Below are 26,038 nucleotides of genomic sequence, written 5' to 3'. Positions count from 1 at the left end.
CCGGCTTGATCCACGTTTAAACCTGAGCTCAAAACTTATAAACACTCTGTAATGTTGCACTTCTATGCAGGAAGAGGTTATGCTCCACATTGGAATCCATTGAAACGGGAAATGACAATTTAAAGTATCCTTTCAAAATACAAGGTTTAGAGTAAATTCATTTTTCATGATTTTTTGAAAAAAAAAATGAAACTAAAACTTAGCCCGGTTATACTTTATAACAGTTAAAAATTCTTATAAAGATTGCAGATTTCTTACTTCTTTATGATTTTACATTATTAGCACAATTGTAAGTGATATGTGACATAAATTTGGCTTGTTAGCAACTGAAAGAAACCACAAGGAAATATGCTCTGTTTAACAACATTATTTTACTGACATGAAATACGTTTTGCATTAAATCCAGCAAGTTCAGACAGTCACTCATAAAAGTGATACTGGTGGTGTTGGATGTGACTGTGTCTAAACCTGACGAGCAAAATAAGAATCAAAGGTTTGATAACCACAGCGCCTTCCGCTTTTCCTCTTTCCCCCCTTCAGGCTCTATGACGCGACAAGAGTCCCCCTCAACATTCTTGCACTGTGGAAAGAATTGATGACCCCTTGACAGACAGCCAAAATCCACCTACCAACACCACCACCATCACAGCAGCTCCATCAACACCCCTTGGTGCCACAAAGACACGAAGAAACACGAGCAGCTTACCGACACCCAAAGCTTCATGAAAGCAACAAGGTATCGACAACGGCCCTGAAATGTGTAGTGTGCTTCTTATGGCTAGGATAGTCATATGTCATAGTCATAGGATAGCTGGATCGGTTTGACAAGGTGTGAAATACAGAAAAAATATGAATTTAACATCAGAGCTTTAACTCCAGTTTTAGCGCTCTTTGAATTACCATAACACTTTAACCGTTTACGGAATTAACGTAGTTACAGCGGATTCTGGAGCTCAGAAAAGCAACTTTTGCACTGTTGCATTACAGTCTAAATTTGTTATGATAGGCCGATGTGAATGTCTCAAACTGATTTGTAGTAAATCAGTGGATTCCGACTCGGAGAAAAGTGTCCTTATTGTGCAACACTTCATGTTAGTTAGTAAAGTTATGTCAGTAAAGTGTCAGTTGGAATTATGTTAATTGTGTGAATGCTCAAAGAGTTACGGTACTTTGTAGTTGTTGTTCACTTTTCGGCATGGGAAAAGTCAAGGTGAAAGTCAAAGTTTCCACTGATTCACATAGGTCATGTGTCAAACTCAAGGCCCACGGGCCAAATGTGGCCCGCCATGTCATTTTATGTGGCATGAGAGTATGAGAGCATAAAAGTTTTTAATTCCTTAGAAGAAGAAAAATAAAAATTGGTGTGTATTTATTCATATCTTGGAGGAATCAGACTTGAAACATCGGATTGGGCAACTATACATTAGGACTTAAACACAGTAAATATAACATAACCTGACAGAATCAAATTTAAAAGGATTTATGCTGGAGTGACAAGAAAACATATGTTTTCTATGCAACTGTAATTGTCACTTTTAAAAAGTTATAATAGATAAATAATTAGTTATTTAACATTAAGGAGTAGTTACAATTATTTTTCATTACATTTAGTTACATGTATAAGTTATATCTGGCCCTTTGAGGACAGCACCTATGCTGATGTGGACCTTAGTGAAAATGAGTTTGACACCCCTGACATAGGTGGTTTGGGAAAGACTTTAACGCCTTATGCCCTTCCTGACAGAACCCTGTATTTTATCCGGACTGGGGACTGGCACAGGGGCACTCTGACTTGGGTCCCCTTGTAGCTACATAGTTAGGCAGTAGCACGAAGGGTCTTACCCTAGGACCCACACTGGATGAAGTGTGGGTCCTCGAAACCTTGTTCAAAGGATCGTTCACCCCAATGTGCTTGAAGTCAATTACCTTGTCAACACCAAACTCAATGCATTCATAGTCCTCAACTATCAACGCATTGATAGTACTGATAGTTGATAGTCTGTAGCACAAATTAAAAAAAGAATGATCTACTGTTGTGGACCAAAAGAGGGGAAAAAAATTGTTTTTAAGTGTAGTGAAACATTTTGGTCTGTTTATCCATTGCAGCTCATTTCAGAAGCTGAATCATATTTTAACTAACGGTCACATTTTTGATATGACTTCTTTGTTTCCTCTCTGCCAAAACATTTCAACTTTCAACTATATTTAGTCCTCATGCTAAGACCAAACCAAAAGTTCAATTGAGTTGTGATTTTTCTTTTTTTTTTGGGACAAAACCTCATTTGGTAATTGTCGGGACACCTAATTATAAAATGTAACCTTCAACATGGGCATAAAGTGGTTATTAACCCATACCACACCAAGATATGAGCAGATACATGTGTAAAAACTGTCAGATTCCTAAACCCTGAAGCTACCAAATAGCTCATTTCGAATATCCTTTAGATTGCAAGAAATCTAATTAAGAAAGTAATACATTTTGAAGCATCTTGTCAGGACATGGAAGTAAACCCACATGCACTTCCACTTTGATCTTTTTTTAACACTATACCAAAAAAATACAGCCTGTACTTCCCTCAATTGTCCTCAGACAGCACATGACTGCAAACAAATGGTTTTAAATGTATTTTAGTCTTAGTGACAACTGCCTCCACGGGTGGATATGGGCGGTCTGAAGGTGATAAATGGATAAACCTGTACAGGGCATATAGGTGGCCCGCACAAAATAGCAACGCCGTAAATCGATTGGTGAGCCCGTAGAGGGAAAGTGTTCATGCGCATTTTTTTCCTACGGGCATGCTGTGAGCAACAGGTCGTAGGGAACACTTACACAACCACTGGTGAGTAAGAGTAAAGTTGGTGAAGTGTAGGTTTTTCAAACTGATTTTTCGTTTGAACCCCCATGAAAACCCTGCAGAAGGAGCCTGTTAGTGCTGGTCATGTGATAAGTATCCGCTCCTTGTGTGCTGCCTGACTGTTAGAAATTGGAAAGTGTAGTTCGTGTGTAGTTCCTGAGTGGGTGTCCTACAGGCACTTGTGTATTATCTGCACACCCCGTGTGTGTACGGGATATTGGCACAGTCATTACTATCCACTAGGGTGAGTCGTAAGGGCACTTACAGATACTTCGCGATACACTTACCGCACGTGTGACCATCGGATGTTTCCAATTCCATGATGTCCATTGATGTATAACCTCAAAGGAACTGCGGAACACAAATTTTAGATGCTGCTGCTCCTCTCTACCACGCTTCATGTACCTTGTCCTCTCAGGACCAAAGTCGCAAATTTCCAATATCACAATAATACTATGCTAACAACAGAGTGGTTGAAAATAAAAACACATTCCATTAGTCCATCCCTAAGGCTATGTTCACAAAGTCTTTCATATATCGGAAAAGAGCTGTGAAAGAAAAAACCTTGAGCAAGATTGACACCGCTCTGAATTTCGCACCTAGCCTCTTCCAACAGTGTATGCACTAGTATCGGGTAGCGACAGACCTGTTTGAAAACTATATGCTAAAAGCGTGTTAAAAAATTCCCATTTAGGGTGTTTTTCATCACGTGGCCCTATGTGTACATAGCTCTAAAGACAATTTTCTCTTAATACACAGCAGCAGGACATTATGCTTCAGCTTCAGTACCATAAAACGGTAACTCAAACATTGCACCAGTTGAATTACCCATAAATTCTCTTCCTGTGTATTATAACTATATAACTACTACATAAAAAAATTCTAATCTAAACCAATAAATCCAATTTCTTTTTCTGTTTGCTCTGTTATTGGCAGACCTTTTTATTGGGTCTTTGAAAAGACTGCCTCGTATGGCGTCTGAGCACACAAAGAAGACAAGGCACCCAGCAGACTCCCATATAAATACATGTGACCGGGAAATAGAGTACCCGCATGGTAAATTTGAAGCACACTGCCATAAAAACGGACCAAAAGACATAAAGATGATCATATAGAGGTTTTCCAAAGCGGAGCCCGCTTTGGAAAACACTGTCAACATTTATGGCCCACAGATCACAGCATACTTGTTTTAGAGAAAAAAATAAACCTGTTCAGACAATGTCTTTATATGGTCGAACGCTATACATAGATACACCTCTGAAGGTACGTTGGGTGGTCAATCACAGGGAAATACTATATCTGTCCACAAATAAAAGCAAGAAAACATCGGATTTGGCTTTTATGAATAAAACATCAAATAAAAGTGGTTTACATCAGACGCAGGTATGTTATTGTATGTAATGGCTGAGAGGATCAAATCCATTCATCACAGTAGAACCTTTGAGGGAGGTCGCGTCAAAAACAAGACATTACCATCTTGCTGATACGACCTGGTGCCGCCATGGGGAAATATGTTCCAGCGCTCCTTTATGAGCATAAATCTCTTATTGTGTTGTACTACATGGAGACTGAAATGTGTTTACTTTGATGTTCTGAGGACATGCGCAAAGAAAAGGGCTGATAATGACATAATACCATAGATAGCTTTGAACTTCCTCCCGTGAAGTGGAATGGGGACTGGTGTCTGGAGGCTCTCGCTTACACGCTCGTGCATTTTGATCTCGGCATCTGCTTCAGGCATTATCTGACTTCACAGCACATAATGAGCAATTTCCTGTAGCTTATTAACCTGTGTATCATTCTTAACCTGCGAGTTCAGTCATGAATATTCATCTGGAATGTTATTGCGAAGGCTGGGATCTAAGAGTGCACAAGACTTCTATGATATTCCTGAGCAAAAGACTCATAAATATGGAAAAGGATCTTATCTTGTGTTAGCTAATCAACTGCATACTAGTGGGATGTTACATTATTTACAGCTACAAGGGTTTGTCACACTAGGCATCAAAGTACAGTCATTTAAGAACTCATCTACAGGAAAACATAATATGTGTGGAAAAGGATTAGAACCATAAAAAAGGGCTATGGGATTCCTTCATCAAAGATTGCTGACTTAAATCTTGGGCAGTCATGGAGCAGAGGTACAGCGGCAGGGTGGTCGACCTCTGACCAGATGATTGCAGGTTTGGTTCTCGCCTAGTGTTGCAGTGTTCTTGGGCAAGACACTGAAGCCCACATTGCTCCTGGTGTTTATACTGTAAGTTGGGCCAGTGTTCAGCAGAGGAGCTGGGATCAGTGGCTGAATGTGAAAAGTGCTTTGGGCCTTCTAAGAAGGTAGTAAAAGTGTTATTTAATGTCATTTACTCACATTTAATAATATTTAGAACAGGTATTTTACTAAATATATTCAGGTTGATTTAAGGTAGAAGTTTTTAAGAGAAAAAAGGTAATAATTTTAGGTTTTACCTACACAAAACTGCAAAAATTTGCAAAGAATATTTTGCCTTTTTTTTTTTTTGCTAAATCAAAGAAATAGTTTCAGTAGGATGTGGACAAGCTTAATTATACAGAGTACCATGAAGAAATATGTCTCCCATGAAAAAAATACAAAACAATGAAAAATATATATCTATACAAAACGTGACCCCGAAAAGGACAAAACGGGTTTAAAAATGAATAAATGAAAAGAAGTGTTTAAAAGAAATAAAATTGTTGTTGTTGCTGGAAGACCTTTAGAACAAGCTCCACTGTATATTTGGTAAGTTTTTTCCTCTTTGATGTTAAAGCAAATGTCATGACAGAATACACAGAGTTGTACGTGTTGATTTAAAAAAAAAAAATGTCTTAGATCCCAAAAACTAGAGAAGCAACCCTGTCTGCTGCAGTTTTGGAGCTGATGGTGCTTGAAAAAACTCAGAACCATTTTTGTCTGTTTAGTTGGTTTTTGTTTAGCTCCAAAAATAATCAAAGCTAAAATACAGTAGATGCTGCCAAGATTATCCTGATTTATCAGAGATAGATAAGTCAACTACCAAAACTGTTGTTAGTTGCAGTTGATACATATCTGACAAAAAGACAATATTTTACATGCCTGCTTAATACCACATAGATGACAGTGACTTGTTCAAAATGTCATAAAGGAACCTCAAGTTGTTCTGCATTTGCTTCCATATACAGTCAGCTGCAGAGAGGCTCAGTGTGCAACATTAATGGAGTTTCTCTCATCTCCACAGCAAGCACGTCGTCATTCACACCTTAGAGACAGGAAGTGCTACACAGCCACAGCTGAAATCAAATGCTGTCGAATGCTCCAGGGTAGAGCCCTGCGCGGGACTATTTTCTTCATCCCGCTCCCGCCCGCACCCGCCAAATTTCTGACCAATCCCGCCCGCTCCCGCAACGTATGCGTTACACTCCCGCCCGCACCCGCAATATGTATGTCCACTCCCGCCCGCACCCGCAAAACTCATAGAATTTAGTCCCGCACAGTAATAGAGATGCATTGATTTTGTATCGTCTCCCGTCCCGCAGAAAAAAACACGTATTTTTATTGATATTATTAAAGAGATTCATGTCCCTCCTCCAGTATCATCTTTTCATGCATTCCTCTTTTGTGTAATGTGCAACATAATCATTAAATATATTTTCACAAATCCTGTTCGGTAAAAAAAGTGTGCGTGTGTCCGCGACATTGTTTGTCCACGACAGACGGCCTGAAGCGCGATGAACCAGCTGGGATAGATGCAGGTCAAAGTCATTTGCAGGAAGAAAAACATTGTAATGGTTCAACAGAGCTGAAAATCTATGAATTAATTTTTTCCTGACGGAAAAATACTTTTTTTCTTTTTTTAGCTTCAGCCTTTTCCCGTTTTTGCTGTTTTGCGCCTCAGTGGGGCATTGGCACGCAGATCTGAACACGATGAACCTCGTTTGAGGTTCTTTTCTGCTTCATCAACTGACATCATGTCCCTTTCAGGAAACCTCTGCTTCTTCCTTATCCCGCGCAGTGTTGCCAGATAGATTGACAGCTCTTTCATCCTTCTGTTGCGCTAGAGCGTTCCGACTAACGTGTTAACCTGCTATGACCGTATTTTGCGCTCTCTGTGTAGAACACACTGGGAGCGCGGGGAAAATAACTCTAAGCTGCAGAGGATGTGAACAGGTGAACAGGTAGAGAGTAAAAGCAGGTAAAGAGGCGGGGGAGGGGCTTTGGCTTCAAACTCTGTCAGAGAGATGGAAACACGGCGTCAGATTGAGACGCAGCTTTCACTGCGGGAGTTGAAGCAGAGACTTTCTCTGGGATGATTCTATGAACTCAAACATGGAAACATGATTATCAAGCAGATCTCTTTAAAATAATAAACCTGATCTCTCCACATTCTTCGTGTCTACCATGCATTGATGCACACATCGCTCCATGCAGCGATCAGACCAGAACTTTAGCTGATAGCTCCGCCCATACGCGACCGCGGTATCAGGCTTTAAAGAACACAATATCTAAGAGGCGGGGCGGGGCGCTGCACACCCCCAACAACAGGTTAGATGACAGTGGCCATTGGGCGTCTCTACCTGGTGCCTTCACGGAGCTTCAGTACATAAGACTCCAACAGCCGCACAGCCTAACGTAGTCCACTATTATATATTCATGAGATATTCATGGCAAAACTGATCCCGCAGAGTTTTTTTTTGCCGCCCGCTCCCGCCCGCAGTACAATTCAAACCGCCCAATCCCGCGAGATTTGCGTTGGGTCCCGCGGGACCCAATCCCAATGCAGCCCTCTACTCCAGGGCATACATTGATGTCTATTTAAAAAAAAATATATATATATATATATATATATATATATATTGCCCGGTTTCTTAACAAGGAAAGGCGTGCACTAACATAACACTTCAAAAGACGCAACATCTGTCCCTTCTTTTGACACAAATGGTAGAGTCTAAGTCTCACTCAACAATCTCTACGTTTTCCTGTTGGAGATGTGTTTAAGCAGGCAGAGAAAACATTAACAAAGTACTCTCCAGCTCTGTTGCTGCAAACTACGCTTCATATGCTTGGAGACATAAATATGGACGCAGATTGTAGGATAGCAGTTATTTTAGTTTGCACACACTGTCCAATCTGCGTTCTCTTATTTTGTTCTGCTTTTGTTTCTTGTCTCCTAGCTACACATGTTAGCCAAGCTAGGAATGTAACAATTCACTTTTTCCCACAATTTGGGTCAAACCTTGATTTTGAGTTACAGTTTTGTTTTGGTTTGTTATATGATTTGTGTAGTTTTGGTAAAACACACAAAAACCAACAACAGTAAAGTTGTTTTTTATTTGCTACTAAGTAAGTAACAACGAAGAAAAACCTTTTAGTTGGCTTAAAGTAAGCCTGGTGTAATATAAAAACACAGTTAATTAAAAAAATGTCAGGGTCGGGTGGTGGACACAAACGCAGGACGCCAGCGGATACGTATAACTCGAATTTAATCGACTATTCTTCTGAGAGTACAAACAAACGAAACGATCCTGTGACCATGACTGGGTTGACAAAGAATATATACAGTGACTAAAGTGGAAACAGGTGAAAACAATCAATGAGGTAAAGACAACGAGTGTAACTAGTGACCAGAACCAGAAGTGTCAAACTAAAACTGGAAGTGAATCAAAAACAATATCTGCCGCCCTGGCCCCTCCTGGTACCTAACAGTACCTCCTCCTCAAGGGGCGCCCCTGGGCGCACCACCAGGTTTGTGAGGGTGCCGCCGGTGGAACTCCCGGAGCATGTCCTTGTCCAGAATACGGGACGACGGTTCCCAGGACCGTTCTTCAGGCCCACACCCCTTCCAGTCCACCAAGTATTGGAAGCCCCGTCCTCTCCGTCTGACGTCCATTATGCGCCGGAAGGTCCATGCGGGCTGACAATCGATGATGCGAGGCGCCGGTGGTGGTTTGGGGGACGGATGCAGGGGACTCGTGATGTGTGGCTTAAGCTGAGACACGTGAAAAACTGGATGGATCCGCATGGTTTGTGGTAGGCGTAACTGGACCGCCACGGGGTTAATCACCCTCACCACCTGGAAAGGTCCGATGTACCTGGGGGAGAGCTTCCTCGACTCTGTCCGCAACTTGATATTAGCAGTGGAGAGGAGGACTGACTGACCTGGCGCGTAGGCCGTAGGCCGGTCAGCCAGCCTCTTGTTGGTTGCGGAAGAGCGAAGCAGTGCGGCACGCGCCTCCCTCCAGACTCGTCTGCAGCGGCGGTAAAGGTGTTGGATGGATGGCACCGCCACCTCTGTCTCCTGCTCCGGGAACAAAGGAGGTTGATAACCCAGGGAGCACTCAAAAGGAGACATACCAGTAGCAGACGAGGTCATGGTGTTGTGGGCATACTCCACCCAGGGAAGCATGGAGCTCCAGGAGGTCTGGTGACGAGAGCAGATGCATCGGAGGGCCGCCTCGAGGTCCTGATTGGTCCTCTCAGCCTGCCCGTTAGACTGAGGATGGAACCCTGAGGAGAGACTGGCAGTGGCACCGAAAGCTGCACAGAAGGAGCTCCACACCTGGGAAATGAACTGTGGACCCCGGTCCGAGACCAGGTCCACCGGAATACCATGCAGCCGGAAAACATGATCAGTGATGAGTTTGGCAGTCTCCGCGGCCGAAGGCAGCTTCTGCAAGGCCACAAAGTGGGCTGCCTTCGAAAACCGGTCCACCACTGTCATGATGACCGTCCTGCCAGCTGAGGACGGCAGACCGGTGACGAAGTCCAGGGCAATGTGGGACCAAGGACAGCTCGGGACTGGTAAAGGGTGTAGGAGCCCAGCAGGAGGTTGGTTGGTGGTCTTATTCTGGGCACAGACTGTGCAGGCAGAAACAAACTCCCGGGTGTCCCTTGCTAGACTGGCCACCAGAACCGTCGGCGTAGGAATGAGATGGTCCTGCGGATGCCGGGGTGGCAGGTCAGGCGCGTAGCATGAGCCCACTGGAGAACCTGGCTGCGACAGGTCCTGGGAACAAAAAGTCTATTAGGCGGCCCCTCACCTGGGTCTGGGTCCTGCGCCTGAGCAGCCTTGATGTCCCTCTCCAACCGCCAAGTGAGGGCACCTAGAATGCAGGATGCCGGTATGACTGTTCTTGGTTGTTGATCCTTCACTATAAGTTCCTGCTGCCAAGAGAGGGCGTCAGGTTTTACATTCTTGGAGCCAGGACGGTAAGAAACAACAAAATCAAAACGGTGTCAAACTAAAACAGGAAGTGAATCAAAAACAATATCGGCCGCCCTGGCCCCTCCTGGTACCTAACAAAAAAAACTTTATTTACAACAACACGTTTGACAGTGTCAATTTAAACTTAGTGGTATGCAGTAGAGATCCAACGATTCCCTTTTTTTCTTCAATAATTTAACAAATGATTCGGTTTTGAACCGAGAATTGTTGCCTCCCTGGGCCATACAGTCTTAAAATAAACAACCACTTTGGCCCACCACCCAAAATGCATTGGGAAAGCAGACTAAACCAAACAGAGAGGGGTGTCACTTGTTGGCGTTTGCCATTCAATATAAGCAAACTCAGTGGATCGTTTTAATCCAAAGAGATTTTATCTGCATAAATGTTTTTTTTTTTTAAACCTGCTTAACTCTTTATGGGTCACAGGGTTGCTGGAGCCTATCCCAACGACTGTAGCATGAATGTATTGTTCATCAAGTACAGTTTGCCAGTCCATCATTGAGAAGCACAAAGAAAGACAGTCACATTCACACCTAAGGGACAATTTAGAATAGTCAATTAACCTGTAGGACATGTTTTTTGAATTGTGGGAAGACAACCGGACCTCCTGGGTAAATGCATTACCTCCCGCATGCACAAGGATAACATGCAAACTTAACAACACAGAAAGGTCCCTGCTTGGGATTTGAACTTGTGTGAGGCAAGAGTGCTAACCACTACCCCACTGTCTTCTTTCCATCTTTCCTTATTTGTTTTCTTTTTCCCTCATTTTCAGTTACTAGAAAGTATAGTCTAAAAATATGTTAATTTATTCCATTTTTGGTATTGTATGTGGTGGGAATTCACAAGCAAGCCTTAAAATATATATATAATGTACCTATAGCAGCAGTAATACTTTCCATTCTAATACTGGTTAGAATGGAAAAAGCAAAAATCTTAAGGTAAACAGTGATTTGTCCACAGTCTTCGTAGCATTGTCTAGTACGTTATAGTACGACTTCCTAGACCATTGACGATGTCATTTCCATTGACATCAAAGAAACCCGTTGGACAAGAAATCTTTCTACATGCCGTTTAACCAAAACAACCTCGGATGAAAGTGTTTTTCCACTTCATTTCAAGCCAGTTGAGAGATCAAAACCGATCACCAGGAAATGTCAAGTGTTGGATAAGGCGCTGTGTGGAAGGGAGAGAGAGAGAGAGAAAGACCTTTTGTTGCGCTGGGACTCCTTCACAAAAGTCCCATTGATCAGGCGAATACCATTCATCCAAAAGATGCGGCAGGTTACTCGGCTAAGGTACAGCAACTGTAGCAAGGCTTTTGTTAAGATCTAAGGAAAATTGGGGGGGATTGGGATAAGAAAAAAGGCTACTAAGGGCACCGCAGAATTGTTTGATGAGAAGAGGCAAAAAGTGTGTGTGTGTGTGGGGGGGGGGAGGCCACCCAACCCCCCAAAAACAGTGCTATTATGCAGATGAAACACTGGAGTTTTCACATTTAAAACTGAGGATTTCATCAGATCAAGGCTGCTTGCTTGTTCTTGGGGTTACAGAGTTCAAAGGATACACTTCCATATTTCATCCTGTGTAAAAACCATCAAAGAAGTTTTCCAGGAATCCAGAGAAGCCACTTCCCGATGCGTTCCATTCTCTTGTGTTCCACTGCAGTGATTCCAGGCTGTTACTGCTGGACCAGAAAATAAAGCCATCTATGTTACCTGCATTAACAGTCATTTTAATGGAACAGTCCTCGCTACAGTCTATGATGATCTGTGTGCTTGATATACAGCAAACAAACTTGATTTTCTCATCTCAAAATAAAAAATTCCTTAACCTTTATTTTTTTTGCTTCTAAGCAGCTTGTGCTGCAGCTTAGTCTGCTTTTCCATTTTTCTAAGCAGCATCCCAAATTGTATGAAGAGCTAAAAGTTGCACATTTATTAAAACAAATATAGTATTACATATGTAGCAGGAATTTATAGGAATTTCATATTGACTGGATACAGTTCAAGAATATCCAAAATTATTTAATTTGCATATAAAAGAGTTTTTCATTTCTATTACTGTATCGATTTTGGTAGGTATTCATTTATATACATTTCTTAAAGTTTTTGTCATTTTAAGAGCTCCATTATGTTGGGCCGTAAGCACACAGGCAAACATCATGGGTATACCTGAATTTCCTCACTACTTCCTAATACCTAGAAGACTGTAGTGCAGGACTATCCAATGTCAGATATGATGTCAACCATTTACTGAAGTAAAAGCATAGTAAAAATTGAACATTTTACAAAGATTATTTGTAAACCCACCGTGTTATGATGTTGAAAACTTGGATGAGTTATAAAAAAAATGTACTTACATTTTTTTTTAAATGACAAATTGTTCAAACGCAATGCATTGTGGTCTATATTCACCATTTTAGTGAGCTAGTTTTTTTGCAGACTTTTATAAAATTCCTGAGCACTGGATTGTGAAATTGTAGATTCAAGCACCCCGAAAAATGGTCAACGCCCTATATAGTGCACTAACCGGGAAATAGGGATGCCTATAGATTTGAAATTTTCTTCTTCTTATGCCTTGGAATGAGCGACAAACCACTCCCACTTCACAAAACCCTGTTTGAACAAAAGTAGCCTTCATGCACCTTGGTTAATGGAAAATATACTCTTATATATGCTATTAAATGGAAAAGTCAGGTAACTTTGTCATAAACCCCAGATAATAATCACTTGAGGCTTAGCTTGATTCATAGGGCAAATTCATTTCATATTCATCTGACATTCCTTCCTGTTTTTAATGGAAGGCTTGGATTTACTGAGATGAGATTTGCTTGTGAGATTAATGGGGAGGCATTTGCCACAGAGCAGGAGTGGGAACAGAATATGAAGTCATTGCAAGAAAATCACCTCGGCTGATGTGGACATAGCAGCAGCTCGCAGATAACAATGCCGTGCCTGTGCCCCACTCCTACCTAAATGAATTCACAAAGCAGTTCCTCTATTACTTTCCAGGATGTTACAGCTTCTTCCTGTTTTCTTCCCTTTCCACTAAGAGGCACTGACAGGCAAAAACTGGATTTAACCCTTGTCCTATTCAAGGCACTATAACATTGGGAGTGGGGTCATCTGGACCCCACAAGTTGAACCTTTTTTCTTCAATGATTTGTGATCTTCACTGGTGTCCATGGATTGCATGACATCCTCTTTACCTTTATCCACCTTTGTCCTGGTAGGGATAACACATAATTGTAGGGTCATCTGGACCCCATATGATAGCAGAAGGGATAAATGGAAATCTGACACCAGTTTAGGCAGCAGCTAAAAATTAATAAACCTCTAACGCGAAACAAAATCTTTATCTCCATTTAAACCAAGCCTCATTGAGGATGTTCAAATCTTCTCTGAGAATTTTTCATCTATGATCCATGCTATTTTAGTCAAGTCACCTGCTGTTTTACCTGTTTTCATTAGTACATTATTGTAAGTTAAGGGGCTTATGGTAGATTTCCACTGGTCGGTCTCACAACCATCAGTTAGTTTACATTGTCCCCATTGCGTCCCCAGTCCTTCGCCTCTCCCCCACGGCTTCTAGAGGACCGGTTTTGTCTTGCCACTACCATGTCGAGTAGTTCATCTGGCCCCCTTGCCCTCTCCTTCACTGAGTCCTTGTAGAAATGCATGTTTGTGTAATAAATGACGTCATTTTTTTGTACTCCCAAAATACATCGTTCGTCGTCGACGATGAAAATGGATGACGGTGTTATCCATGGTGTTTATGTCACCTTAAATACATAAACGTTTTTTTACATTTTTTTTTTGAAAGAACAACAAAAGTTTTATTTTGGAACAGGGGCTATTTACAGTTTCTCTGTTTTTTTGCCACAAAATTTACATCAACGGACTGGAAATAGAACTCCTGTGTAAAGCTTGCTTTGTGGAGGGACAGACATCAGACATTACAGAAGGGATGTAAACATTCTCGTTGATTGATGAACATTCCTTTTTTTTCTTTTTGGGTGTCAACGGAGACGCACCGCGGACAAATCGGTGTAAATCAACCTTTAGTCAAAGCTGCCCTTGTGGATGGATATGGGCTGTCCGCAGGTGAAGAACGAGGAAGCCTGTACGCATGAAATAGCAGGGTCGTAGACTGCTCGGTGAACCCATAGAGTGAAAATGTTCATGCATATTTTGTTGCATAGGCATTCTGCGAGCAACAGGCAACACGCAATGGTACGTAAGGGGGAAGTAGCTGAGACGCAGCGACGTCGTCCGGTTTTAGGATCTAATGGGCACACCCCATGTTGCAGCATTTGCTCACAGTCAGTGATGAGCCAGTACCCGCACCTTACTAATGTCTAATGTATGACAGCACCACCCATACATTATAAGTGGCGGGCAACCTACATTAGCCATACAAATAATTTACCACATGCATGACAATCATACGTACCATTTTTATGACGTCCGTAAAGGTGGTGGTATGAGCCTTAACCCTTGTGCTATCTTATGGGGTCCAGATGACCCCAACCTTACATTGACGTGTTATCCCTACCATGACAAAGGTGGATAAAGGATTTCATGTAATCCATGGACACCAGTGAAGATCACAAATCATTGAACAAAAAAGGTTCAGTGGACTATCTTGTGGGGTCCAGATGACCCCACTCCCAACCTTAGAGACACGTTAACATTGGGAGTGCGGTCATCTGGACCCCACAAGAAAGCACAAGGGCTAATGTTAAAGTGCCTTGGATAGCACAAGGGTTAAGGAAACTGCAAGAAACACAAGTGGTCCCTTCAAGATGCAGCCCTACCAGCCTCCACAGGCCCAGACAACGCAAAAACCTTCACTACCCGCGAGGGTTAACGCCTGTACCAGTGCATACGAATGAGATTTAAGCTTCTGTTGGTTAAGGACCCCTAACTATTTCAAGAAGTCTTCCACAACCAAATATGATCAGAGGACTTTCTAAAAAAGTTTTAAATGAAAAATACTTTTTTTTTTTGGATACACTACAAGACTTGTTTTCTTATGAAGTAACACTCACTGGATAACATTTGACTTGCTAAACACAATGACAATGCAATCAGTGCGCCGTAATTAACATCCTCATTTGTTATGAAGCAATAGGCAATCACAACACACAAAGATGCACCCTACCTGAAATACAGAGGTGTTTTCCTTCCTAAGAGGAATAAATTTGCTTCTTCAAAAGTCTGGATTTGGTTCATTGCTTAAACATTTTTGAGGAAGAGAATTAAAAGTTTTCAAATAAATTCACTCTGAAAGTTGGAACTCCAGCTCCAGTGTTGATGTTCCTTCGACAACCAGAACTCTTCAATCATTTACGCACTTAACTTTATTTTGAAGTGGGGGAAAAAAAGCAACTTTTGCGCCGTCATGTAAAACTTTACGGTGTTGCACATCGGCACAAAGCTGATAAGCAACGCTTTTGTCATTATCATAGATTGCATTCATGGTTTAAGAGTTATGAAAGGTCAAAAATTGTTTGTTATTTTGGCATCAGTTTTATGGGGTTAAATATTATCTTAATACCTTTGTTTTTTGTCTTTGGTAGCCGAACAATTTTAACTTCATTTTGTCACACGATCAGCACAACTAAAACTAGCCTAAATTTAGCTTAGTTGGCAAAACTAGCTTTACTTTACTATAAAATATACTAAAGATGGAATTACTCACAAAATATTGATTGTAGCATGAATATTCTGACAATTCTTCATTACTAGCTTATATAACTGTAGACATTTATTCATTTTTGAGAGATTGATTTTTACAGAATGATGTTTTCACGGAGGTTGCACTTTGTTGACGGTCCCTTGGTAGCCGTCTCGCTGCTGCACTGTCTGCATGTACAGGTCGACTTCTCATTAAAAGGCAGGAAAAAACGCCCTTTTTTTTAAGAAATGCATTTGTAGTTCACTCTCTGTGTCAATACAAAAGGATTGAGATACTTTTGTCACATTTGAACGTTTATCAGAAGAGTTATTGAAGCAGGAAGTCAGAATCTGTGAAGCCTTTTCTAACTTTACCGAGTCCTCTGAGTGCTGCACTCTGATTGGTTGACTCCTTCCTCCTCTAACCCTCCCCCTAGTTCCATTATTGGACACAGATCAGTTTTGACACAAGTTTCTCACAAGGACTGCGTCGGAAGTCCGAGCGCAGTTGTAGCGCACTTGTGATATGCGCCAGCAGCTTCACGCAGAAGCACATTTGAGCAGTTGGATCACAGATTTGACATTGTAACTTTAAATGAACACATGCAAATGGCAATTTGTCGGTTCACAGCAGAAGATTTTTGCACACAGATGCAGCTTTTTGGTGCACAAGTTTTCACATTCTGTTTTACAAGTTCTCACATCAAATCCACAAGCTCGTCCATTTAGACACATTAGTACCTTCATACAAAGTTAGCTAACAGAAAGGGATTGACAGAACCTGTTGCAGTGGTTTTGCAATTATTAGTTAAGTTGCTTTCACTAAGTGTAGATAAAAAAAAGATTTAGTCTACATGTTTTATTATATGATATTGTCGTAAAAGTACTTTTTTCCCTTCTTTTTGCCTAACCTGTGTATAAAAAATGTAAATATCATGCTTAAATGTTCATCTTTTAGACCTTTTAGTTGTTTTTCTCTGTGACCACAAGTGTCAAATTAAGTGGACACAAATGTGTGCCTAAAGCAGAAGATTACACGCGAAATTTCGTGATGCAATCTGTTTGTCCCCGACACAGTAAGGAAAATTTGATGATATGCTATAAACTGCATTATTACTAGCTTGGTTCATTATTTTTGCATTTTCATTTTTTTTGTTAAAATGTAATTTATAAATAAACAAAAATTACTTAACAGCCTTCTTTTGCTTGGATAATATTCTCAGTAGCAAGGTCATGTTTTAAAAGTAAATGAGACTAGAATAAAATTGAATAAAACTTTATTGATCCCACTAAGGGGAAATAACCTTGTAGCTTTACTAAAAACAGCAGATAGAAAAAGGATAAAAACTAAACTTGAAAAATAAATAACAATAATAATTATTGTCCAGTGGCTTTGAGGCGTTAAGTCTAATAGAAACTAAAATATAATACAATTTTTTATATAACTATTGTGTTTAATAAACATACTTTTTATTTAATTTATATTTACATTATATTTTTATGCATGTAAACAAAAGATAAAATGTAAATATACAATATATTTACAGAGTTAAATATACTTAATAAAGAAGAATTGTAAAATAAATTGTGATAATTTATTTGTCATAATTGAAAGAACAAGTAACTTATCAGTAATGTCTGTCTCTATGCATTACCTAATGCTTTCCTTTTCTTTTTGTACCTTTACAGGTTTCGTAACAGTCAGAAATGGGAACTCTGGGAAGTTGACTGTGTGATGGCTGCAAACCCATCTATGGATTGTTGACAAACTGGCAATGAAACACTTCTCCTCTCGTGGGGTCGGCCTGTCCGCATTTCTGACCTCCCTGTCCCCCTCCGCTGTCTGTCCTTGGGTCAACCTATCCACCTCCTCGCCACTGCATTTGCCTGCTCTGTGAAATTAGCAGCAACCTGCTCACGCCACGGAGGGTTGGACTTCTTAAGTCCTTTGAATGGTTTTTGCCATTGAAAGCCCAGTTCTGCGAGCTGCTAGCAACATTAAACCTAAAGAAGTCCCTACATCTCTTTGGTGCAGGAGTTGGGGAACGTCGATGGGATCTCTGTCGCTTCTTGGACCTGATAAGGCCATTAGGAAGTGAGTGCTCTCTGCTGTGAATAGGCCTTCTGCTGGAGTAAACCCCCCATATTTTTATAGACCAAAGAACAAAACAGTTCAGTCTGACAGAGAGAGACGCATCCGGTGAAAATGCTCTTCACTTGTTGCCACCAACCAACCACTTTCCCCACCGACGTTTGGTGCACAAGTGGACCGATGCAAACTCAACTTTTTCCAACCCGTGGCAGACTAAGTGTACACAGACACTGGAGTACCTTCAAAACTTTATGGATCTTTTTTTTTTTCCCTTTCAGACTAAATCCACCTCTGTATTTTGGAACTGGAAATATACATACAACATACATATTACTGTGTATTGAAAAAAGAAATCTGATTTGCATTTTTAAGTAGGTCTGAACAGTTAGCTGGAGGAACTGTCAGGTAGATCGCAAAAGAAGAAAGAAATTGCATCACAGACGTGAAAGTTACCTATAGAGAGTATAGATGGGTGGAAAAGGGGATGGGAAAGAGAAATGTCAGTAAATGTATTTTGAGAGGCCCTAAAAAGTTATATATTTAACAGTTTTATATGTTGTACCTTTGTAGAGAAGCTTACTGGACTTATAATGTGGTCACAATGGCAGTTTAATAGGATGTGAACAAATGCTGTCGTCCTCATTACTACTGGCTCGTAGTCTCCGGTTTTCTGTTCACACCTCGGTAGCTGCTTTCTTTTCATGGTCATCTTCGACTCGATCAAAACCATTCATGGGGGAAAAAAAGAAAAAAGGGGGGGGGAAAGTGACACAATTTTATCAAGGACTGATCTGCAGATCATTGTAAATCTATGGTAGTCAGTGGAAGCCATTGAAATCTGCTAATTTGCTATGATATTGTATTGTACAAGGTGTGGAATACTGAACCATTTCCTCTCTATGGGTTTTGATCTCTTAATTTATTTTTTCTGTGCTCGTGAGTCGTTTGCACAAATCGTCGATGGCGATGGAGACAAAGTGTGGAGAGAGGACACCAGAGGAAAGAAGAGGGAGCTCTGTGGAAGAAATCATATACATACATTTTTTTTTATCATGACATATTTTAAGAATAAATCAAATACATGAAAAGAATGTTGTCATTAACTGTAAATTTAAGCAATTTTGGGTTTGGAGCTGAAGGACGCATGTGATTAAGCTTAGACTTAAACTTAAAGGGTCTGGAATATATTTTACTTTAAACGAAAACGAATATTCAAATCCATTCTGATTGGTTTGTTTGCCCTCTTAAAATGAAATGTTCAGTCTATAATTCTAACAGTAGATACATTCACAACTTAAGAGTCCAACAAAAATAACTTTTTTACCTAAACATGTTGTATAGAGATATAAAGGATACCATGCATATTGAAATAATACTGGGAGTAAGACAAGTATTGGTTCAAAAGTACAGTTAAGAACAAAAGTATGTTGGTAAAAAGGTATAAAATCGATTGTGAAGTCGATAATCGATTTGTGCCAAACAATGTCAGTTTGTTTTGTTCTCTATTGTCTTTGCCTTTTGTATGAGTGTTGCAAGCAAAAAGATATCCAATCACAATCTCTCTTCTACCAAGTCAGGTCAGTTACAAATGGCTCAAGACAAAGCGTAAACATGACACACATTTTTTTTAACCACAAAGAACTAAACAGTCTAAAAGACTCAGAATACCAGGTTTTTATGTTTGAAGCTGCCATTCGAGAGAAATGTAAAAAGTGCCAGTAAGAAAAGAATGAGTATCTCTTTTAAAAGGCATTTTTGTTTCAGTGTGTATTCAGACTAGACACATTTGGTTTCACTTAGTGAACCAGAGTTTGTTTCCTCCAATAATCCAATACATATTTTCAGTTTGAATTGACCCAAGAGGGCTTTAGTCCATGACCAGGAAGCGCTCTCTGATCCATTTTTTGAGGTAGTGTCAGTTAGTCGCTAATCGGACTAAGTTTCAGTTCAGTCTGAGTGTTCTAAGCCAAAGTGCTAAAGCAGAACAACTGGACTAAATTGCCCACTGTAGCAAGGCATTAGGGGATGTAAACAGATTAGGAAGGAAGCAACTGATGAGCTGCGGACAAACATAGAGCAACAATGAGGTACAGCAACTCTTTGAAATTTGGTGATACACATTGCTTCTCACACTGTTTTCCTAACAATCTAGACGTCAAAGACACCTATCTGCGCATCTCCTTCATCGTCTATTCAGTAACCGCCTTGCAGCGCGCCTCTGGCATACTAAACTAAAAAGTGTTGTACCTGACATTGAAACAGATGTTCAAAATTAGTCAGCAAAGTATAGTTTGAATAACTGGACAATCCAGAAAAAGCGTAGAACTTTCATTATTCTTTCTCTCATTGCTTTGCCCCGCCCTTGTAATTCCTGGCCAATGACTGAATAGATGTTTTGTCACATGCGTTTGTTTACAAGCTTCGGTTGGAAACTTTAATGTCCACCTAGAAGGCAATCTGAATACAGGCCAAACGGGACTTGATCAGGACCAAATCCGGACCAGTATGAATACTATGTGCTATCTTAGACGACCCCACCCTTACTTTGACGTGTTCTCCCTACCATGACAAAGGTGGATAAAGGTGGAAAGATTTCATGTAATCCATGGACACCATTGAAGATCACAAATCATTGAAGAAAAAAGGTTCAGTGCACTGTCTAGTGGGTTTAGATGACCCAACTCCCAACGTTAAAGTGCCTAGGATAGCACAAGGGTTACATACATAACGAATACTAAATATCTAGATTGCATCAATTCAGTTAAAAAACTTGGACTGTATTGTAATGCCTCAAAGTTAGTTGAATCTTTTATATATCGATTCTTGGTGAATGTATTGGGATGCGTATCGAATCATGTGAAAGAGAAAAGATACAGAACTCTAATATTGGACTCTTTTGTAGTTGGTCCCAAGGTTTGACGAGATTTCATGGGGGATGGTTTCACTCATCCTTTAAGATCTTCACTAAGTTATTAAGAATAATGACATAGTGACAGTCACGGTCTGGAAAACTGAACCTTTTCATGAGGCATTGGGCACGTGTACCTACTTCAAACCCTTTTATTTATTTATTTTCCATTTAACGTTTTAAACCTTTATGTGCTTTATTTATTGTTTCATAATTGCACTGTCCAGCAGCTGAGCAAACAGGAATTAGGATCATCTCTGGTTGATATGTTTCATTGTTAGAATAAGCTAGAATGTCTCCCTTTTTTGGGCAAACAAGGCATTTGTTTTCATAAATCACTTTTGTATTTGTTTTATTTGTGATTATTCTCCTATCAGTATTAGTTTCTTTGAAGGTTTGGACCAAACTGAAGTCAAACCAGAGCTTGGTGGAGATATTGAAAATACATGGAAAAAACATACGTTACCACAAAACGAGAGAGAAAAGTATAAGACAGCAACACAACAGACAGGAAAAGTTGTTTTGAGGCTGAACAATGTCAATGATATGTTGTTGTTGAAACAAACATCCAAGCACTTAAACATCCATACAAACACAAGGAAGCACAAATACAACTGTTGTATATGGAGACCCACACACATGCATGTATCGATATGCACACATGTCAAACACATTGTGTGGACAAACATTTGAGTTTGTGCAGAGATAAGCAGACATGTGTTCCGGTAAGTGAGTGTTTACTAAAATTTACAGGAACGTTACTGAATGTAAAAGAGGCAGCAAACAGAACTGGATGGACCACCACAGGAGCAACCACGGCTGGAGAGGAAGACATAAGAGCTCAAGCAAATGTGGGCAGAGATTGGGCCCTCCCCATTCCAGGGTCCATGCCTAAAAAAGGTCACCAGGGCCTGAAGAAGGTTGTGGCATCGCTAGTGGTGTTATGAGCATCTAACACCCCCCCCCCCAGGAGTAGCCTACTGCCACCCAAAAGGTGTCCATATGGTGCCACCTGTCAGCCCTGCAGGTACCCAAACAGGGCAAAGATAGGGAAAGGCCCCATCAATTATTAAATCACTCAAACACCACCCACGTGTGAAAAAGTGCAAACAGAGGTAAATATCTTCCTCTTCAAATAAAAAATAAAAAAGCAAGCCTGGGTTACCTTCCAAAAGCAGTTCCCAGTGATGCTAAATTGAAACCTCAAGTTAGCAAATTGAGCAAAAACAAAAGTCTTTGTAACGTTTTTTTGAACAGAAAAGAGTCAGTTAGAAAACAGAAGACCCTTTAACAGGCAAAACCAACAGTCTTTATTCAAAAAATCTCATCACTGTAACAATTGTTTCAACACATCAAACCAGCTCTGCGTAATATATCCATTGACCGACTTGCCGTTGTAGCAAAGACACTCCTAATACATTTTCAAACACAGTGGATTCATGGTTATAATTATATTAAGCTATCCAAGGCACTTTAACATTGGGAGTGGAGTCATCTGGACCCCACAAGACTAAGCCTTTTTTCTTCTATGATTTGTGATCCCTTAGAGATAGGGTGAGAAGCTCGGTCACCCGCGGAGAGCTCAGAGTAGAACTGCTTCTCCTTCAAATTGAAAGGAGCCAGTTGAGGTGGCTCGGGCATCTAGTCAAGATGCCTCCTGGATGCCTCCCTGGAGAGGTTTTCCGGGCATGTCCCACTGGGCGTAGGCCCCGGGAAAGACTCAGGACACGCTGGAGAGACTACATCTCTTGGCTGGCCTGGGAACGCCTCGGGGTCCCCCCAGAGGAACTGGAGGAAGTGACCTGGGCGAGGGAAGTCTGGGCATCTTTGCTTAGACTGCGCCCCCCCCCCCCGCGCTACCCAGTTCCGGATAAGCGGAGGAAGATTAAAGGACATGTGATCGTCACTGGTGTCCATGGATTAAATGAAATCCTCTTCACCTTTATCCACCTTAGTCATGTTAGTTATAGCATGTCAATGTGAGGGTGGGGTCATCTGGACCCCATAAGATAGCTCAAGGGTTAAGACAATAATAGTGATAGTTGTATAATTTTATCCTCAAAACTTTACAATTCAGACAAGGTTTAAGTTGGCGTCTGTTTCCACTTTGACGATAGAAAGTAGAGCTAAGGGACTATCCATATCACATCCCAGCCATCAAGGCCAAGTGGTTCCCATATGGTTTAACAGTGGGCAGGAAATGTGGGTCTCAAATGGGTTTGTCCGCAGTTTCCATGGTGGCCCAGCCTGTGTTAGCCCAAACTAGCTTAAGTGGGCATGCTAGCCACTGGGTGGAGAGCGTCCACTGACCAGGATCAGGCAGAGCAAGCGGTACTTCCCAGGCAGAGCTAGCTACACTGTCCACTGGGCGGCTGCCTAGCATAGCAAACCAGCCAACTGAGTGTGCACTTAAGCCAACAAGGGCAAACATAGGTGGTCGCACCATAGAAACTGCAGCCAGCACATTCAGGGCCCACATTTTCTGCCTACTTTTAAACCATATGGGCCCAGTTGGTCTTTCTGGCTGGGATTTTAATTTGTCCCACACAAAATCTATCAGACACTAGAAGCCATACAGCCCATTCCGTAAAGATTTTGTCTGACATTAAACCAATCTGTGGCATAAAAACAACATTGAGTGCATTCTTGAATGTGCAACACATGCCTAGTGTGAATGTAGTATTACTGGTGTTTTGGTCACTCTCACACCAATCCAGTCCATGATGAACGATATACTCCATCTTGTTCCCATCAGATTTACAACCTACAAGGGCCAATCAGAGAACTTTTGGAGGAGAAAGCCTGTTTATCAATCATCTTTGTGTCAGTGTATAAGTCTTTTTGGTACCAGTAGGTTGTGGATTGCGGTATTGGTGAGAGCCGTTCACCTCAAGCTTTGCAGCTGATTAACATTTTTGTTTTGACAGCTTGTTTGTTGAAAAATTCCACATGGGTTTGAAGGAATTGTGTATGGCACAGGGCTATACTGGGACCGCAGGTACTCAGAGCATCACTATGATATGTTTTTGTCAACTTTCATCACTACCACCCTCTTTCCTCTAAATACATAGCCGTACACTAGCCACTACAAAGCCGCTATACAAGCTGTAGTGCACGAACACTAAATTTCTTCTGTATCTAAAATCTACAGAGATCCATCCAAACATACTGCAAAAAATGGACAAAGGAAAACAAAGAACACTCATGTTGATTTCAGTCTTCTGTGAAATATTTAGTTTGAGACTAAACAGGGCAACTCAGTAAAGTATTCATCTCTGTATACCATAACACACTTGATAAAAATAACCACAAAAACATCCTACAAAGAAACTATTAAGCAACCTACACACTGGGGATGTGATATACGTTCAAGCACGCACCAAACGGGCATTTTGGTTCACACTTTAGCAATTAGTGTTCTCACTGGACTGTCGCTACCTGATAATAGGGCATGTAGTCACAGTTAGTACAAAATCTCAATGTGCTACAAATCCTGCTACAGGTTTTTTCTGTCACAGCTCTATTCAGATATATGAACAACTTGGTGTCATGTAATTCCAGCCGGTGTGGGTACCGGATGTTCTCGGGTTGCCGGATGTTCTCGGGGTCGGGGTGATGACGTCACACTATTTGATTGGCTGTAAGTTGCCATGACCAATGAGTTAACGTTGCTAAGTTTTTTTAAAAACTTTATTGACAATTGCGGTATCATACATTAACAATGACATTAACGTTAACAACGAACAATAACGATGTAATCAATATTGCCTCGAAGATCAGTCACCATTGCCAAATATAACATATTGACATTGAAAATAAAGAATAGAGGGGAAAAAAACAAAACAATGAACATAACACACAAATAAATAAAAACATAAGTAAAATAAAATAGGGGAACAAGGAACATAGAAAAAATCTAAGTAGTCTAGTACTAGTTAAGTTAGGGGTACTCGTGAAGTTTGTATTTCTGAACAAAACTAAGCAATTTCAAGCCATTCTTCTTTTTCATATAATGAAGTGATTGAAAGCAAAAACAGAGCTCTTTATTAAATGTTATAAAAGTGGTTTGGTCTTCAAAACTTGACCTGACCAAGATGGCGGTGATCTCCTCCCATGAGGAACCATGTGATGTCTCCTCTAGTGATATAACTCATTGGAAGGACCCTGAAGGACCCCGAGAACATCCGGCAACCCAAGAACATCCGGTACCTACACCGGGCACAAACCGCACAAAACGGTTGGCACTTTTGAAAAGGACACCATCACTACCAAAATCCGAGTCCCTGATTGGTAAAAAATTCAACTGTATTAATTTGCAACACGTGTTCTATGGCTGTGCATTTTGTATGTAGAGCTAAAAAAAACCTTAAGAACTAGCGTAGTGACATGTAAACAGGATAGTTTTAAACATAGAGGCCAGAAAAAGGCATATTTGCACGTTTGCAAAGACTTTTCATTGAAAGTGTTCGCTTTATTGCATGTTGCAGAGGGTGGTGTGAACGTAAATTAAAAAAATACCTTTCTTTTAGAAGTGGCGCGGGAATTAACATAAATATATTCCCTCTGTTTGTTTTTTCTTTTTGCATCATTTTTCTCTAAACATTTAAGAAATACAGGACATACAACTTTTCAGATATTTCGACCGTGCAGTGGATGCAGTTCATTTTTCCTGGGCAGAAACATCTCCGTAGGAGCTTTCACTGTTAGATTAGGAATTTGCCACCAGTGGTCGCTTGAACGCCCATTTCCAAGCCCGGTGTGACTGTGGCATTATGAAGTATAGATTTGATTCTTCGTAACCCTTGTGCTATCCTAGGCACTTTACCATTGGGAGTTGGGTCATCTAGACCCACTAGACAGTGCGCTGAACCTTTTTTCTTCAATGATTTGTGATCTTCACTGGTGTCCATGGATTACATGAAATCTTTCCACCTTTATCCACTTTTTTCATGGTAGGAAGAACACGTCAATGTAAGGGTGGGGTCATCTAAGATAGCACAAGGGTTTTAAAGAGATTTCTAAAAACCAGGACCAGACGACAAAATCTCCTCCTCAACAAGCTTGTGAGCTCTTGCTTTCTCTCAAGGCTGAAAATTACGAGCTTCCCTATGCAATACGCTAGCAGTGCGGAGCACCGTCAGCAACAACCTCTGTAGCTCTTAAAAGTCAACCTGTACTCCTCAGATCCATGACAGGCTGTCGCAGGTTTAGAGAAAGCATTTGTTGCATTTGTGTGCTGTATTTCACATTATACCCTGAGGAATATTTGTGAAGCTGTCACAAAA

At 40.8% G+C, this 26,038-nt stretch overlaps 1 protein-coding gene across 4 annotated transcripts in view; it reads left to right on the top strand.

Annotated features, from left to right (window-relative positions):
* tafa5 (TAFA chemokine like family member 5) overlaps positions 1-18,933 on the top strand; it is a 221,596-nt gene extending 202,663 nt beyond the window's left edge. For 2 of the 4 annotated variants that reach the window (XM_023952178.2, XM_011490952.4), the window contains exons 4-5: positions 541-736; positions 17,443-18,933. In XM_023952178.2, coding sequence (XP_023807946.1) covers positions 541-549 — 9 coding nt within the window. In that variant the 3' untranslated portion in view covers positions 550-736; positions 17,443-18,933. The remainder of the gene's footprint in view (positions 1-540; positions 737-17,442) is intronic. The other 2 variants (XM_023952179.2, XM_078941542.1) reach the window with 1 other exon arrangement.
* The last annotated feature ends 7,105 nt before the right edge of the window (positions 18,934-26,038 follow it).

The sequence above is a fragment of the Oryzias latipes genome, chromosome 23 (genome assembly GCF_053564925.1).
Source record: "Oryzias latipes strain Hd-rR chromosome 23, Olatipes_Hd-rR_3.1".
In the NCBI taxonomy this organism is placed as follows: Eukaryota; Metazoa; Chordata; class Actinopteri; order Beloniformes; family Adrianichthyidae; genus Oryzias; species Oryzias latipes.
The sequence above is the reverse complement of the archived record's forward strand: the minus strand, read 5'-3'. Positions and strand labels throughout refer to the sequence as shown.